This window comes from Sciurus vulgaris, assembly GCF_902686455.1.
Source record: "Sciurus vulgaris genome assembly, chromosome: 4".
NCBI classification, from domain to species: Eukaryota; Metazoa; Chordata; class Mammalia; order Rodentia; family Sciuridae; genus Sciurus; species Sciurus vulgaris.
In genome coordinates, this window is record NC_136464.1 from 60,263,342 (window position 1) to 60,281,070 (window position 17,729).

The 17,729-nt window shown below is 33.2% G+C and overlaps 1 protein-coding gene across 3 annotated transcripts in view; it reads left to right on the forward strand.

The window, feature by feature from the left end:
* CTNNA3 (catenin alpha 3) overlaps positions 1-17,729 on the forward strand; it is a 1,874,587-nt gene that overhangs the window by 1,113,017 nt on the left and 743,841 nt on the right. For all 3 annotated transcript variants that reach the window (XM_079135772.1, XM_079135773.1, XM_079135774.1), the window contains exon 10: positions 15,665-15,757. In XM_079135772.1, the coding sequence (XP_078991898.1) occupies positions 15,665-15,757 (93 nt within the window). The remainder of the gene's footprint in view (positions 1-15,664; positions 15,758-17,729) is intronic.

Genomic DNA, 17,729 nt, shown 5'->3' on the forward strand with positions numbered 1-17,729 from the left:
CTATTGTTTGCCCATCTTATCTTCTTCTGTAAGTACCTAAGTCTTCCTCCTTGAAACATGAGATATAATAATATTTGTGGATATTGTTGTCTTTAAACTTCTGCAGTCAAGTCAATATAGATATTTGTAGAAAAGACAATGTTAAAATATTATTAGTAATATTGGCTTAAAGTCATTCAATTTAACAAAGGCATCTGTTGCTTGCAAAGTCAAAGAACCAAAAAAGTTTCAATCTTTAAGGACTTCACAGTTTAAACCTGTGTAAATAGAATTAATGCTTTTTTTTTGCTCTAATTATGGAAGGGTAGTAAAATAAGCTCTGCTTCCTTCCTTTCCCCCTTTCTAGAGCTATTGGGAGTCATTAGAAATACTAGGAGCATGGCCAAGATTATGTGGCAACTATCTTGGCACCACTCATAGTATAGGCCCAACATTTCAATGTGCTATCACATAATTACCACATCCTCTATCACATAATTAACTACACCCCACTTTTAATCAAATAATTTAAATCTAGAACAAAATTGAGGAACCCTTACAGGATTCAGGGAATTCAAGAATGAGGGAACATAGAAATCATGGTACTTGATAGTAGTATACACATATGCAAATGTTTTTCCATCTTCATGCATACTTATACATATATACTTGCCCCACACCCATTCCACACACAAGCATATATACACATCCTGACCCACACTATCCTTTCAATATTTTTATTTACTATGGGCCATTTATACCCAGAGATCAGAGTCTATCTCTGGAATTATAATTGTAGTAAATTTATAGTTTACCTACGTCTTTCAAAGTTATAACATACATAGATGCCTGAAAGGAAAAAAAAAAACATATTTGCACAGGTTATTGTTCTGATAGTTTCCAATATAGAAGCTTTCATACTATGGGTTGCCAACTGTCATTCTACTAAGAAATAAGTTCTTTTATAAAAATAAGGAATGTATCTGGGTGTGGATTTCTTGATTAGTTAGGGAATCAGGTAGTCTTGAGTGTCTCATCAATATCCAGGAAGTTTACACAATTCTAGTACAATTAACATTGCAATACGTGACACCTGTTTTCATGACCGCATTCGACTAGAATAACATGTTGGTTCAAAATTAAACTCATTGACAATTTATATTATCTTCTGCATATTGTCCCTCCTTAAGAAAATCAGTTATCTTTTTGCCACAGGGAGATTAGATCATTTATCATAAAACTGTTTTGAAATCTAATGTCATTTTCAATGATAATGAAGACCAGTTATAGTATTGTGGGATTTGCCCTTTACACACTGACCCTACTAATAAAATTTTATTGGGCCTGCATGTTTCATATTTATGTTTGACCTGGGTAGACAGCAAAGCATAACACTATTTTAGGAAGCAACACTTGATCTTTAATTTATAATTTAGATTTCTTTTGTCTGTTTGGTAGTGAAATGGATTTTGATACTGTTTATTATATTAAATTGATTTGGCAAGTGACACATATTTTTAGTCTTTGGTGATTGTGAAGTGAATAATAGTTTAATTTAGAGAGGACCTTAAAGAAATTCTCTACTGGTTTTACCATTATAATTTACATCATGCATCAATATGGGTATGTGAATTATCGTAGTTATATACTGGTCTAAAATAAAAGAAGGGAAATGTGTCTGGCAAGAGGAGACTGTTACATCAGTATACATTTCAGACTTCAATTTGAGCTAAGGAACATACATTCTCATAATTTATTGAAAGCAACACTATAATAGACAAATATTGACTCCTGCATGTGTGTGTGTGTGTGTATGTGTGTGTGTGAGCATGTGTGTATTTGTTTGCATCTCATCTGTTTCTTTTGCAAAGACACATACTGACACAGCATACTGATGCCTGTTTTTCAGAACAACATTGACATATGTCCACTTAGACAAATGCATATTTTCATCCTTAATGATTCATTTGAAAGGAACAAGAAGTTCAGATCCAAATTGTAATAGAATAGGAGGATGTGGGTAAGATAAAGAAAAGACAGAAATATAGGACCATATTGTAATTCTTCAGAAATGAGAATCATTAAGGGTAATGAACATGCTAAGTGTCCCGACTTGATCACTATCCAATGTAAATATGAACCAAACAATATCACAGTGAACATCATAAATTTGTATAAATATTATGTAGATCAGAAAATTAATAAAAGTTATATACTTGACATTTTATATTAGAAGAAAATTTTATTCTTTTTTACAGAATTGCATAATTTATTCTCCACTGATAAACAGATTCCTTTTCATTTTAACAAATAAATTTCTCAGTGCCTCTATATTTCTTTACATATGAAAGGATTTCTGAAGGACAGATTACATTAAATCTTATTGCTTCAGTTATGCACATTTTCAATTTCCATACAGGAAGCTAAGTTGCCTTCAGAAAGGTTGGCCATTTACCTTCCAATTTCTTCCTCATTCCCTTAGCAATACTGTACATATTAAACTTTTAAAATGTTGTTAGTCTGGCAACCAAATCAATTTCTTGTTTTACTCACATTTAGTTGGTTAAGAGGTAGATTGAGAATCTTATCATGTATTCATTGGTCATTTTATTTCTCATGTAAAGTATCTATTTAAATATCTTTCCATTTTTAGTGTTGTCTTTTCCTTATTGATGTTTAGAAGCTATCTATACCTGTGGATGATAAGTTTTGTTGTATATAAAACATTTTGGTCCATCTTTTATGTTTCTACTTTACATACTTTCAATATTATGACATTTCAAATTTTTTATATAGTAAGTAATCCGGTATTTTTACCAACATTGAACTTCTCTCACTGAAGTAGTCAATTGGGCCATCATCAACATTGTTTCTCATTAATCTGAGAAACACTGTATTTTTGTGGCTTAATTACTGGTATGTCATACTTTCCTTCAATATTTTGTTATTCTTCTTTGCTTGCCTTTCACATATTCTTCCGGATGTACATTAAAAGTAATCTAAATTCAACATAGACCTTTAACTCAAGAGACAAATTTAGTGAGAGTTGGCATTTTAGTTTATAATATTGAGTTTTCCCATGCAAGAATATGATATTTCTACCTATTCTTTCAACCCTTCTTTTATATAAGTAAAATTTTGTCTTTTGTATAAGTAAAATTTAATACTAAAAGATTAGGTTAATATACCTATAATTGTTCCCATTTCTTAGTAGGTATATGTTGTTATGAAATTTATATAACTGGTTGCTATTATGTCAGAGAAATTTTATTAATATTCTTATTTTGATTCTATTTGATATATGGAAAAATGGTTTATATTACTTACCCTATTTAAGTCAACATTACTAACAGTTGGTAATATCAATAACATTTCAGATAATCTTGCAATCCTTAAGTAGACAATTTTGTTGCCTGGGAATAAAAATCATGATTTCCTCTTTCTTTATGAAATTTATAATTTATTTTTTAGGTTCATTCACATTGACTAAAATCCTGAGTTAAATATTAATTAATCTTAGTAATAATGGAATTATTTATTTTTATCTTGACTTTTGAACATGATATATACTGTAAATTTCTGGAATTTTTCTTGTTTTAAGAAAAGAATGAGTCCTTCTATTTGTAGTCCATGCTTTAATATGAATAGGCATAACATTACTACCAAAACTTTTCCAAAATCTAATGAAATATAGTAAAACAAGGAATTTTTTTTTGTATTTCCTAGTCATGACACACTTTTTTTGTTCCTACAGATACATTGTCTTGCTCTACTACTGTTCTCTTATTACACAATTGTATTTAACTAATATTTTATTTATAAATTTGTTTTAATGAAAAACTCCCATGATAATTCTGCCCCCTAATTTTGTTATCACTTACATATGAAGTAAAGCACAATGATTGAAAGGGAAGAGGGTTTAAAAATAAAATCAATCTGTTCTTCATCTTACAGAAAGATAAATTTTGGCTTAGATCTTTGATGTCCCCCACAAAACTCACATGTTAAGCAATGCAGGAATATTCAGAGGTAAAATGATTAGATTATGAGAACTATAATCTCAGTGGACTTATTTATTTGATGGATTGATAATTTGAATGGTGGTAACTGTAGGCAGATGGAGACATGGCTAAAGGAAGTAGGTCACTGGAACATGTCCCATGGCCCCTTCCTTTCTCTGCTTCCTGTCTGCTATGAGCTGAGCAGCTTTTTTCCTCAATGCCCTTCCACCTCACTATAGGTTGAGAGCATTGGAGTCAGCAAACCATTGACTAAACCTGTGAATCCTTGACCTCCAAATCAACATTTGCTTCTCTAAGTTGTTCTTGTCAGGTCTTTGCATCACAATGATGAAAAGCTGACTAATATAATATCCAAAGATAAAGAGGTAAATTCGATTAAACAAATTATCAGAGAAAGGATTGTGTAATTTAGGATTTATAAAGCTTGTAGGGTAATTTGAAATGCAAAGTTAAGAAAACTTGAAGTTCCTTGGTAATAATTTGTCTTAATGAGACACTCTGACTATACTCGTTCTATGAGGTTAACTTACCTCTAACTTCCCATTGTACTTGAAGATTTTGTTTTTAGGGACTGACCCTTTCCCATGTCCCTTTAATTAGATTGTGCTTCTTGCAGTTTATTTCTAGTGTCTTTGACTTTGATCTTTCTGAAAGTTCCTAGCCCACATAATAGGTGCATACTCAATATTTGTTATTCAATAAAATTGTTCCCTGTACCTTGCTAGGTAATTTCATAGCACAATTCTATTGGTTAAATATTCTATAGAACCCATCTAAGTCATGATTATTTCTTGTTGCTACCAGGGGCAGCAGAATAGCACTCTTCCACCAGGAGAAATAAAACACTGACTTGTTTAGCAAGAGGTCACTTGGATGCCAACTTTGGGAAATCACAGATCCTCTTCTGCAATTTTCAGACTCAATCCTAGGTCTCTGAGCTGGGATTTCTTAGAAGCAAAGCATATATTATGTTCTAAAAAAAAGAAAGAAAAGAAAAACGAAAACAACACTAAACTCTGGGGTTCGTTGACAGGACTTACTACGCCTCTTTCCATCTGCCACACGCACCAGCATTTGGCAGCCAGCTTGGGCCCTTTGAAGAGTTATTTTACTTGATTAAAAATAAATAAATTAAAAGCTAAATTGGGAGCTATGCAGTAGTTCTCAATCTGATATCTTAAGTGAAAGTAAAACTTGAAAGAAGCTACTCCCCAAGCCGTGTTAAGTATGATGGCCAGAGCAGAAGAAAAATGTGTTACTTTTCTTTGAAGTCCAGCTGTATAAGCCTTTGTGGAATATTGCAATGAATTTCAAAAGGAAATTTCATCCTCCTTTTTCTCTTGTCCTGATTTCCTGCTGCTGTTTTTTCCCTTCAAACCCCATTTCTCTTTCTCAATTCATATCATCTTCTTCTAAGATGGTACATTATTAAGCCTTCTGGCTTATGCATCCATTCATTGAATCATTCACTGAAAAACTATTTATTGTTTGGCTATCATAAGTCAGATAATAGGCACTGTGGATTAAATGATGAGACAAAAAGACATATTTGTAAGTGAGGAAAATGGGCACTAACCAAATAAACTCTCCAGTGAATATATAATTATAAACTGAGAATCATGCTCAGAAGGAAAAGCCTTTCTTAGGTAGGTAGAGCTCCTTGGAATTGGGTATATGATATCAGTGAAAAACTTTTCAAGGAATTACTTTTAAAGAGATATCTGATGTATAGCCATTAAACAGGTCTAAGTGGTATAAGATGGCAGTACGGAAGAGAGAAAGCACTGCAGGCTAGAAAAGCAAATTTAATTTAACAGAAAGAAACTTTATTATGGCTTAAATGTGGTGTCCCCAAAATGCTCACAATGTGAGACAATGAAAAAGGTTCAGAGGAGAAATGATTATGTTGGAAGAGTCTCAACCCAATCAGTGAATTAATCCCCTTATTGGGATTAACAGAGTAGTAAGAAGTGGTAGGGTGTGGCTGGAGGAATTGGGAATTTGGGTGTGCTTTGGGGTATATATTTGTATCTAGCAACTGGAGACCTCTCTGTGCTTCCTGATCACCATGTGAGCTGATTCCCTCTGCCACACTTTATAATCATGATGTTCTGCCTCACCTTGAGCCCTGAGGAATGGAGCCTGCTCTCTATGGACTAAGACCTCTGAAATCATAAGCCTCCAAATAAACTTTTCCTCCCGTACAATTGTTTTGGTCAGGTCATTTAGTCACAGCAGTGAAAAATCTGGCTAAAATAAACATTGGTATCTCAAAGTAGCTTTATAGAGCTAAATTAAAGGAAGTAGAAGAACTATGCAAAATAAGTCTTGAGCCAGACTATACAGAATGTTATAGGAAGGGGGTATGATATGGGGATAATATAGTGAAGGGAGAATCAAGTTATTTGAAAAAATTTGTTGACTGCACTATGCTGAACATATAATACAAAAGCACAATTCCTGACCAAAAAATAGCTAAAACTGGAGACAAGAGTAAAGGTTTTAAAAGATTGATTGTTAGCTTGACTATGATGAAAGATTTAAAAAGAGTATATGATTCAAGAAATTATTAAGAGGTGAAATCCTAAGAAATGGATATGTGGGTTTGGGGTATAAATTTGTATCTAGATAAGTGAGAATGAATAAGTGTGCATTGTCCAGGAAACCTGTTGCTCTCTGCTTTGAATCACAAGATTCATGGAGTTACCTTGACAACTGCATAGTCCTCTGTCCATGCAAGGCTAGTATGACCATCATTTCAGCCAAAGACACTAACAATGATTAGCATGGCTCTCTGTGTGGCTGAATTGATTCATATTTTCCAGCATTTGGACTTCTCAGCATTTGGTATTTGATAACATCTTGAAACCTCTTTTCTTGGTCTCAATGACATCACGATACTGTTCGGCATATCCTCTATTTCTGGCCACCTTTTCTATGTCTCAGGATTATCCACTTCTGTATACCTAATAATATTGGTATCATAGATAGCTTCTAAGAATATTTATTCCCTATATATTAATGGACAAATATACCACTAGTGAACTAGTTACTTCCTAATTAACATCTTCTCTGGTATCGGTAACGTCTACTTGCACATCTCAAAGGCATCTTAAACTCAAATTATCTAGTCTAACTCTTGATAATCTACAAATTCAAAGGACTTTTAGTGTTCCTTCCACTGGTATTTTAGCCAGTAACTTTCAAATTTTGCTGTTAATAATGTGTCCAAGGCACATAGACCTCTCTTTCCCTTCTTTATACTTCTTCACAAACTTCTGTGAGCCTTCATTCCTAAGTTCAGAAAGAAGCACAAATTGCTTTGAAAATACCAAGTTAAAAATATAGAACCTATATTAGCTAGATCCTTTCTACATCTTTATACAGAGTTTTTGCTGTATTCATTTGTCTGCTACAAATTTGTCAAATCTTGATATTCCCAAAGAACAAATACAGTCAAACTGAAATCAGCTTAAGGAAATTGAGTTTAATAACCCAAAGACTTTCTTTAATTGACTGTTTTTCCTCCATAAAATAAACCACTGATACTTACCTTTATATTCATATTATGGATAATGAGAAACATTTTAATGGAGAAAAAGATAGCTTCCAATGAACAAGACTTTAAAAGATACAATTCATTTAATGTATTAGTTTCAACACAAAAGAAAATAATTTGTATTCATGATGATTCAGAAACAGATGGATAAAGATAAACTATTATTTTTATTTGCTTACATGACTACACGTACTATTTTCAGGGTACTTTGCATGATGAAAAGCTGAAAAAAGATACATTTCTGTCTTTGCCCACCAAACTCATCATCCGATAGGCATAAGTGAGCTTAGGAAGAATGAGGATGTGCTATAATTATGAGTGTGGGAAGTAGAGGTAGGAATTCTTATTCTTCAATATCTGAGAAGAGATAATTCTTGATCCAAGTCTGAAACATAGATATGATTTTGAAAGAGGATATAAGTGAAGTTTTCACAGAGAATGAACATTTTACAGAAAGATAAACTAAAAATGATTATTTTCTTTAAGAATTAGATAGTCCTTAGTTCCCGATATGTAACATGGCTTAATAAACATTTAAGAGTTAGACATTCAAAAGAAGACGTGTAAACCCATTTATCTAAGTGTGCACAAAATAAAACAAATAGCTCCTTCTTTGCTTTTGCATCTGACACTAACTAGGAAGTGCAAGTTGCCCAAATCCAGAGGCAGATATTTAATTAAAAGATGTGTTCCACAGAAATGACTATTGTTCTGAATTTCCAACTTTTAATTCTGATAAGCATAACGACTTGAAATTAGTACTTTTTTTTGTCTATGTAAGTTTCTGGCTCACTACTAATAATCAGGCTTTCTATTTGCAGACAAGAGATAATGACCTTAATCTATGCGAGTAGAAAGAGATTTGATTAGAAGACACAGGTAATGTACATAACTCGAAGTTAAACTGCTATAAACAATGATGTGACTGCATTATTGTAGTATGCTAATTTTAGGTCCTTTGGGTATAAACCAAGGAGTGGGATAATTGAGTCAAAAGGTGGGTCCATTCCAAGTTTTCTGTGAAATCTCCATACTGCTTTCCAGAGTGGCTGCACCAATTTGCAACTCTACCAGCAATATACAAGTGTGCCTTTCCCACCACATCCATGCTAACACTTGTTTTTGCTTGTGTTCTTAATAAGATTTCCCATGTTCTTGGATAAGCAGAATTATTATTGTCAAAATGGTCATTCTACCAAAGGTGCTAAACAAATTCAATATAATTTCAATTAAAATCCCAATGACATTCCTCATAGAAATAGAAAAAGTAATCATGAAATTAATTTGGAAGAATAAAAGATCTTGAATAGTCAAAGCAATTGTAAGCAAGAAGAGTGAAGCAGGATGTATCACAATACCAGACCTTAAAGTATACTACAGAGCAATAGTAACAAAAACAGCATGGTATTGGCATCAAAATAGGTAAACTAATGATACAGAATAGAAGACACAGAGACTAACCCACATAAATACAGTTACCTCATACTAGACAAAGGAACCAAAAACATACAATGGAGAAAAGATGGCCTTTTCAACAAATGGTGCTGGGAAAACTGGAAATTCATATGCAATAAAAGGAAATTAAACCTCTCACCCTGCATAAAACTCAACTTAAAGTGGATCAAAGACTTAGGAATTAGACCAGAGACCCTGCACCAAATAGAAGACAAAGTGGGCCCAAATCTTCATCATGTTGGCTTAGGACCAGTTTTCCTTAACAAGATTCCCAAAGTGCAAGAAATCAAAGTAAGAATCAATAAATGGGATGGATTCAAACTAACAATAATGTGAAAAGAGCACCTACAGAGTGGGAGAAAATCTTTTCCACACACACTTCAGAAATAGCACTAATCTCCAAAATCTATAAAGAACTTATAAAACTTTGCACCAAAAATACAAAGACCCTAATCCATAAATGGGCCAAGGGACTGGATAGACACTTTACAAAAAAAGATATACAAATGATTAATATGAAAAAGTGTTCAAAATCTCTAGTAATTAGAGAACTGCAAATTAAAACAACTCTAAGATTTCAAATTATACTTTTCATGGAACGTTTTTTATTTCCCCCTCAAATTTGAAACTGAGTTTTGGTGGTTATAGCAGGCTTGGCTGGCAGTTGTTTGTTTTTAGTGTTATGGAATGTCTTATTCCAGGTTCCCCTTGATTTCAGCGTCTGATCTAAAAAATCAGACACGAGCGCTATTGGTTTGCCTCTAAATGTGACCTGGTGTTTCTCTCTTGCAACTTTTAATGTTTTTTTCTTATTTTATATGTCAGGCATTTTCATTATGATGTATCTTAGGGAAATTTTTATTAGATTAGGTCTATTTGGGGTCCTGTCTTCTCTATATGGATGTCCATCTCATTTCTAATATGGAAAAAAAAAGTTTTCTGTAATGATCTAATTGAAATGCTCTTAACGTCTTTGGCATGTATCTCCATTTTCTATTCTCCCTGCAAGTCTCAGGTTTGGTCTCTTGATGTTGTCCCAGAGTTCTTGTATAGTCTGATCATGTGCTGCCACTATTTCCCCTTTTATTTCATTCTATGTACACAAATTCATATACCCTCTCTTCATTGCATGGTTTTCTGTCTTCAAAGTCTGAAGTTCTAATTCCTATACAATCTAAACTCTTAGTGATGCTTTCAAGTGAATTTTAAGTTAGGTTTCTTTTCATGTTTTCATTTCTTTATTGAAGTGATCTTTCATCTTCTGTATTTGCTCTCTTAATTCATTCTTAGATGTACTTTTAGTCCGTTGAATACTTTAGGAATCCATTTTTTATAAACTTTTTCTGGGATTTCATCATTTTCAATGTCAGTGGGATCCTTAATAGGAGGATTTTTGAATTTGGGGGCGAGATTTGTTTATCCTCATATTTTTATAGGTTTTAGACTTGGCCATCAATTGAGATGGATTCCACATCCTCATTTTCTTTTCCCCTTTACATGTGTCCTTTTGTGTGTAATTGTCTTACTTGTTCTGGAATGGACTTCTCTCTATTTTTGATATGTGAGTAAGTTTCAAGGGGTGGGAGCTGAGGTCCCTCTATGATTATTCTTTTTGGGGTACTGGTTGTTGGTTTGTATTTTTTTTCTCCTCAGATCTTTGTGTTGGAATAAGGTTAAGGCTCAGGTGGGGCTAGATCATGTATGGGGTGAGATTCACTGTTATTTGGTTGAGATATGAACTTTCATGGAAGTAGAATCTCTATTCTATGATCTTAAAGTGTTCCAGTCTCAGGGTTGGGGTTTTAGCTCAGTGGTAGAGTGCTTGCCTAGCATGTATGAGGCACTGGGTTTGATTCTCAGCACCATGTATAAATAATAAACAAAATAAAGGTCCATCAACCACTAAAAAAATTCTCTTTCTAGCCCGTCTTTGCAGGATGAAAGCAGGAACAGCACTAATTTCAGCAACAGATGTACAGCATTAAATATCTGGTGTTTCCTTTGACATCTATAATACTGATTGCCACCTACATAGGAATGGTGGGGTCAGCATTTAACATTAGTACCAACAATAAAATAATATGAACTATATCTGTCATTCAACAATAGATGTCTACTATGTTGGCCACTTCATTAATAATCACAACAATGTGAATAGGGTAGGTACTATATAAACTATATAATTTCTATTATTTACTGGAATTACAGTTTCTTAAGAGAAAAGAGAATGGGAAAGCAAGAAAAAGTTTGAAGTGTTTGAAAAAGTGATCAGAAGAGTGGCAGGAGATAGGTAGTATATATAAGTTGTAGAGAAAGAGGAATAAAAAGTTAATAGAAAGTAATAAAAAAGAGAATAGAAGGGATAGTTTGGCTCTTACTAGGGAAGACAGTGAGGAAGGAGAGACAGGAGGGCCCAGAACCAGCAAATATAAAATCAAAACAACTTGAACCCTCATATAATTGCACTCCACTTAAATCTACTTTAGGCTAAATAATGAACACATGGAGAAACTATTAATGTGTAAATAAAGTTATATGTGTATAACAAATATATATAAATCTATCACACAGTGAGAGCGATTGCAACTACAGATGTACATTCACATGCACACAGAATCATGCATAATGGAAAATAGTGAAGAATAATACAATACAATTATTTTAAAATATTGATTGAAAATTTTAAAATTTAAAAAGAGAAAAAATAGAAATATTGAGAAAAAAGAAATAAAAAAAAGAAGAAAGGAAAAGAAAAGAAGAAAAAGAATCTTAATGAGGGGTATAGAGCTTGTTGAACTGCTGTGGTCAAATCTGTTGGCAGGGGTGGATTTTCATTTTTTAATTTTGATTCTCTATTTTTGGCGACTGCCTTTGTGTTTCTCACCTAGCTACCAGCCAGATGTAGTAGTTTTTAGCTTCCAATGTTCCAGCATCGGATGGGATAGACAGGAGTCCTGACAAATTGTGTAACCCTATAGCAGGGATGACACAAAATTCTAAATTTGTTTCAGGTTGTTGGGATTTGGGCTTGGGTGAGTTTTGGATCTCTGTTGGTGGGATTTTGAAATTTTAACTACAACCTGAGACTTCTGGTGAAATCCATTTTCAGGTCATACCAAATAACCCTGTAACCTTCGCCACTATGGTTGTGAATTTCTAGTGTCCACCTAGAGTGCAGATGCAATTGTGTGGCCCCAGTGAGCATCTTGCAGCAGTTCTTACGGGGTGCCAAGAATTATGTGAGTTTTCTCCCTTGGGATACAGAGGTGGGATGAGCGAGGAAAATTTTTCTTTGTTCCTGTTTCAGTCTCTCTGGTTCAGGCACCCTCTGGGAAGTTTTGCATTGGCTGCTGAGAATTTCCTTCACGAGTTCCCAAACCCCTGTCTCTGTTCACAGCTGCACAAACTACACAGGGACAGTATTCAGTGCCTGGGAACATTTTCCTCACCTGCCAGCCTGTTTCACTCCTGCAGAGGGCTTTCTGCACAGCGCCAATGGAGAACTTCCCACAGAGGACTGCCCTCAAAGTGCTTTCCTTGCCACACACCTGGAGGGCATTCTGTGCAGCCCCCACAGAAAGCTTTTGCCCAGGTAGACCACCTTAGATTTGTTTTTCACTGAGACCCTTTCCCTGCCAGTTCTGTGTCTATTAAAATCAGCCCTCCTCTGTAAATCATAGGTTTCTCCAAATCAGTTTTTCTTTATTTTTAATTTTTTTTAAAATCTGCTGTGCACATGTCTCTTTTGTCTGTACTCCCTGCTCTGCTCTTTTGCTGCCATTGGTAGCCAAGGCTGGCGTCTCTAAGGTATAATTTCTTATGTCCAAGTTACCAACTTTCTGTAGGTATATGAATTTTTTTTACAGTTCAGTATTAAGTTTCAGGGAGATTCCTTAGTTACTCAGTGAGGAGCAGTCTTCCTGTTTTGTAAATCTGGTGCTAAGGAACTGCTGGTATGTGCTTCCTTTCTTTAATCTGCCATCTTCTCCTCCCTGTATGGGTTTTGAAAGCATTTGAATTTGTGGCTCTTGAATTAGATATTTTGCTCAATTTCTTTAAGTTCCTAAGGTTTTAATTCTTCAAAACCTTTAGGAGAGAGAAGGTGTTTTTCCCCCTATTAGTTGATCAGTAGATGGTGAATCGAAGTTCATGTATGGTCAGGGATACCAGGTATCAGATTCAAACCCATATCTGTGAGTCTCCAAAACTTCCTTAGATTCCCCTAGTTGGCAGAAGATTATTATGAGGATCTGTTATATAGCGAAGTTTTATCCAAATTTTTCAAACATAGTCATAGGTATATAAATACAAGGTGTCAGATGTCAAAATAGTACAAATTAATTTACTAAATATTTTATTTGCATGCTATTTTCTTTGACAAGTAGGGATTTACTTCATACTATGTTTGGAAACATACTTGATTGTCTGAAAAGCCACACAAACTTTAGGAAGAATTATTAGGGAAGAAATTTGGCTTTCATTCTCACACTGATCTGACTTTGGAAAATGTTTCAAATCAGTCACATTGGAAATGTAAATTTTTTTCTGACATTTAACTTTTCTGCATTTCCATAACACTATCTTTTAAATTCAACCTTGCTGTACAAAATATCATTAAAATTGCATATGCCTTGAAATAGTACTTGATTACCTAGATTAGCTGACATTGGACAGCTTTGGTGGGGGAGAAGTTCAGATACACATAGGCACTGAGTAAATGAAGACAAATAATATTAATATGGTCAGTAATTGAATAGAAAATGTTGAGTAGAAAACAAAACTTTTAGTTGTGTTTTCATTTGATAATATTATAAAAATAGTTTTTCTTAGAAAACATAAACTGTATTTAGAATAATTTCCATGTTATGTTTGTCACTTAATTATATTGCAGTAAACATGATGGCCAGCAAATGTCAAGAACAAGAAATTCTACTTTAAGAAGGGAAAAGAAGAGTAAGAGAATATATTTTAAAAAAGTAAAAGAATGTCAACATGGGGAGAGTTATCTATAATTTTAAGCTCTGAATTAAGAAATACTCAGTTGCTTTGAATTGAATGATTATATATGTGTGTGTATATAAATACACACAACATGCACACACTTATACATGCAAACATATAGGCACATATATGTACATATACACACACATATGTAATATACATATATACTTTAAACAACTTTAAACAGTGCTCAAATTTACGACAGGTATTTTCTGCAAGTGAGGTGCAAATTAATGTAATACTGAAGCAATTAGTCTGTTAAGTTTCATATCACTGAATGAGGTTTGGGGGGTAGGATAGAGAGGCAGAGGAACTGTTGCCCTTTTCAGATAATTCACAAATGTGCTAATTATATGTCACATGTGAAAGTTGAGGCATTATGACCTTCAAGCCAACAAAAGACCTTTTCAAGTAAGCTATTTCCTTGTACATTAGTAAAATGAACAATGCCCTTCCACAGTTAAATAATGTATGCTTGTTATTTTATTATATGTAAATTCAAACTGAGGGGTTATTTCACTATTGACATATTAAAAGCAACAATATAAAAAAAGCAAATTCTGTAAATCCATTTAAATGATAATTTTGTGGTACTCTTAAAATAGTGATCTCAATTTATGTCTGTTGTTCATTTGCACTGTGTGCAACTAATGTGAAAATGTCTTTACAATCGAATGTATTTTGAAATTTGGACAGTAAAAACTGCAAAATATTAAAACATATAATAATAAATGGAGACAGTGGAAATGTAGGGAAATTATCCTTTTAAAAACTATCCCCCTGCAGTGATGAAGATAATGACTGGCTTTGTACATCAGAGAAAACATTGCCTCTATATCCCTCAGTATGCTAGCAAGAGGATTATAGAACCAGAGTGGAGTTCAATGGAAGGGGAAAGGATACCACACTCTTTCCATGACTAGTCTATGGTATAATGGAAGTATTTGTAAATATTGCATTTAGGAAATGGACATAATGGCAATTATTTAAAGGAACATTCATTTCACTGGAAGGCTGTAAATTTCAGAAGGAATAAAATGAAAGAAATTTGGGTGTTACTAATGCCTAAATCAAATCAACTGCTACAATGTCAAACAGTGCCCATTACATTATAGTAGGAAATAAAGAACAGGAAAAAGTATTTAATTGTCTTATATTTGTCTGGCTTGGGAATATATTTGATACTGAATAAAACATGAATAAGATACAGTCATGCTTAATGCAACTTAAGTATGCTTAATAGACCTCTGGGAAATAATAAACCAATTATAAACTTAAAGTAAATCACAATCATTTGAGATTCCAAGAAGGTATTAGCATTCAATCCATAAACTATTTTTCCTGTTCCATCGGAGCATCTTATTATAGGTTAGATGTTGATATCAAGAACCATGTAAAGTTTACTGATTTATTCATCAGCATTTCCTTTTTGTTTTAGGTAATTCTCTAGGGCTCTTTGTTGCTATGTGTTTTAATAGTTTCTCTGATTTTTTTTCATAAAACTGGTAACAGTGACATTTATGAGAATGCTGTTTGTCACTGTATTTTCACCAAATATGTGTGTACTCTTAATTTTCTGGGACAACAAGTATTTCTGCATTTCCTTGATGATCTAAAATAATTTTCATTCTTTTGAATTTTGTTCAAGGTGGCAAATCTTGCTTGTTCCATGTCAACAAATGAAGATGGAATTAAAATAGTCAGAATTGCAGCCAATCACCTGGAAACTCTGTGCCCACAGGTATGATAACTAAGTCAGTGTCTCTTTCCTACAAAAATTTGATATAACTTTTCATATTTTTATACATATGGGACTATATTAAATATTTATTTTAAGCACAGAAGATGGAATTGTCCTAACATCAAAGTTGATTTTTAACTAAGGAACCACTTCTTACAGCTCTTTTAGATGATTCTGAGAGATTTGATGTTAGTCTAAGTTAAACATCTTCTAGTAGTCTGAAAATGTGTAAGAACCATTAAAAATAACATGTTGAATCCTGATAATTAAACAGCTTTATGCATTGGCCTATCTTGCTAAATTCCTTTTATCTCTAGTGAAGGAAAAAGGGAAAGGCAACAGTATGTATTACGAATCTTATAATGTTCTAAACACCAAAGGATGTTATCTAGTTAAAACTTCTTAGAGATGAACAGAGACTAAATATTATGTACATATTTATTATAAAACAGTAGTTGTTTTAGGGGGCAAAACAGTATATTGACAAAATTTCAATAAAGGTACAGAAAACTTCTACCCAAGATTTTTACTATTTGAAATGATGTAATCTACTTCTTTAGGTAAGTTGTTTTGCTTTAGAGTACTTTATATTATTTTCTAGGAAGTCAGAAATGTTTTCTTGTCAGTAATTAAGGTGTTTCTTAAAATCTAAAGAACAATATATTGTTAGGGAATTATTTCTAGATAACCAGTAGCCTTGAGAATACACAAAGGGCAATCTTAAACACCCTTGTCTTAAAAGAGGCATAAAATAATGGATATTTATTTCCTAATAGAGACCACAAATGTTGTAAGAATGTGAAATATAACAGTGATTAGGGACATCAAATCTCCAGACATATGTTGACATTCTTATTCTAATAAAAGTAGAGCATGTACTAAATTCTTGATTTGTGTTGCTGACAATTTGATTTCTAAAGAGAATTGAAGTTAACAGTGAGGGAAACTATTTCTTTGACTTAATGTTGAATAACAAGTGAGCTTTGTACTTAATGTTTATTAACAAGTAAGATCTGCTCTGCAACTAATATTTCCCAACTAATGTGAGTTTTCTATGAGACTTGATAGAAAACAGAATACTGGAACAAGGTTCCAAAGAAGTAAAATCACTTATGCTCCCACCAACAGTCTGTGAGAGTTCTTACCTTTCCATACCATGACTAACACTTGATACTTTTTAAAATGTCTTTTCAATTGGAAGATTATGAATATTGGTTTTAATTTGTAATTTTCTGATAATTAGTTAGAACTTTTTCTTCAAATATGTATTGACTGGCTAATAACTGTGATTACACATATCTTTTATCAGTTTTTAGGTGGACTATTTGTCTTTTATGATTAATATGCTTAAATTTGTTAAAAAAATTCTGTCACATATGACTTTTAAGTTTTATAATAATACTTTAAACAGAATTTTAAGAACTTTAATACAATATATGACTCATCTTTAAGTCCTTTAATAAATATTGAGCATCTACTCTGTGCACCAGTTTGTGGCTTTGGGAATTAAGATAATCTGCCAACAAAAATGTCATATAGTTTTACAAGATAGAAATATTGTTATTCAACAGTTGACTTTTTCTTTCTCTTTTTAAAGCAAGGCGAATTTATTGTTCACAGAAAGGCAACCAGGAACAATAAATGACATAGAACTCATGGTGAGCTGGTCCCTTGAGGGTCAGGAAAGCTATCCAAGGCTGAGGAACTATAGCAGTCCCATTTTGCAGGACAACTGAAGGACCCTGAAAGGGCACTCTGCTTTGTGTTTACACCTAGGAGCAACTTGGCATAATGGGCTAAAGTTCAATAGTTACTTTTTCTTTATCAATATTATTATTGTAATTAATATTGTTATTTTGCATGATACTGGAGATGGAACCCAGGATGATCTACCATTGAGCTATATCCCCAGCTTTTTTTATTCTTTTTTAAGACAAGTCTCACCAAATTGTTGAGGGTTTCACTACATTGC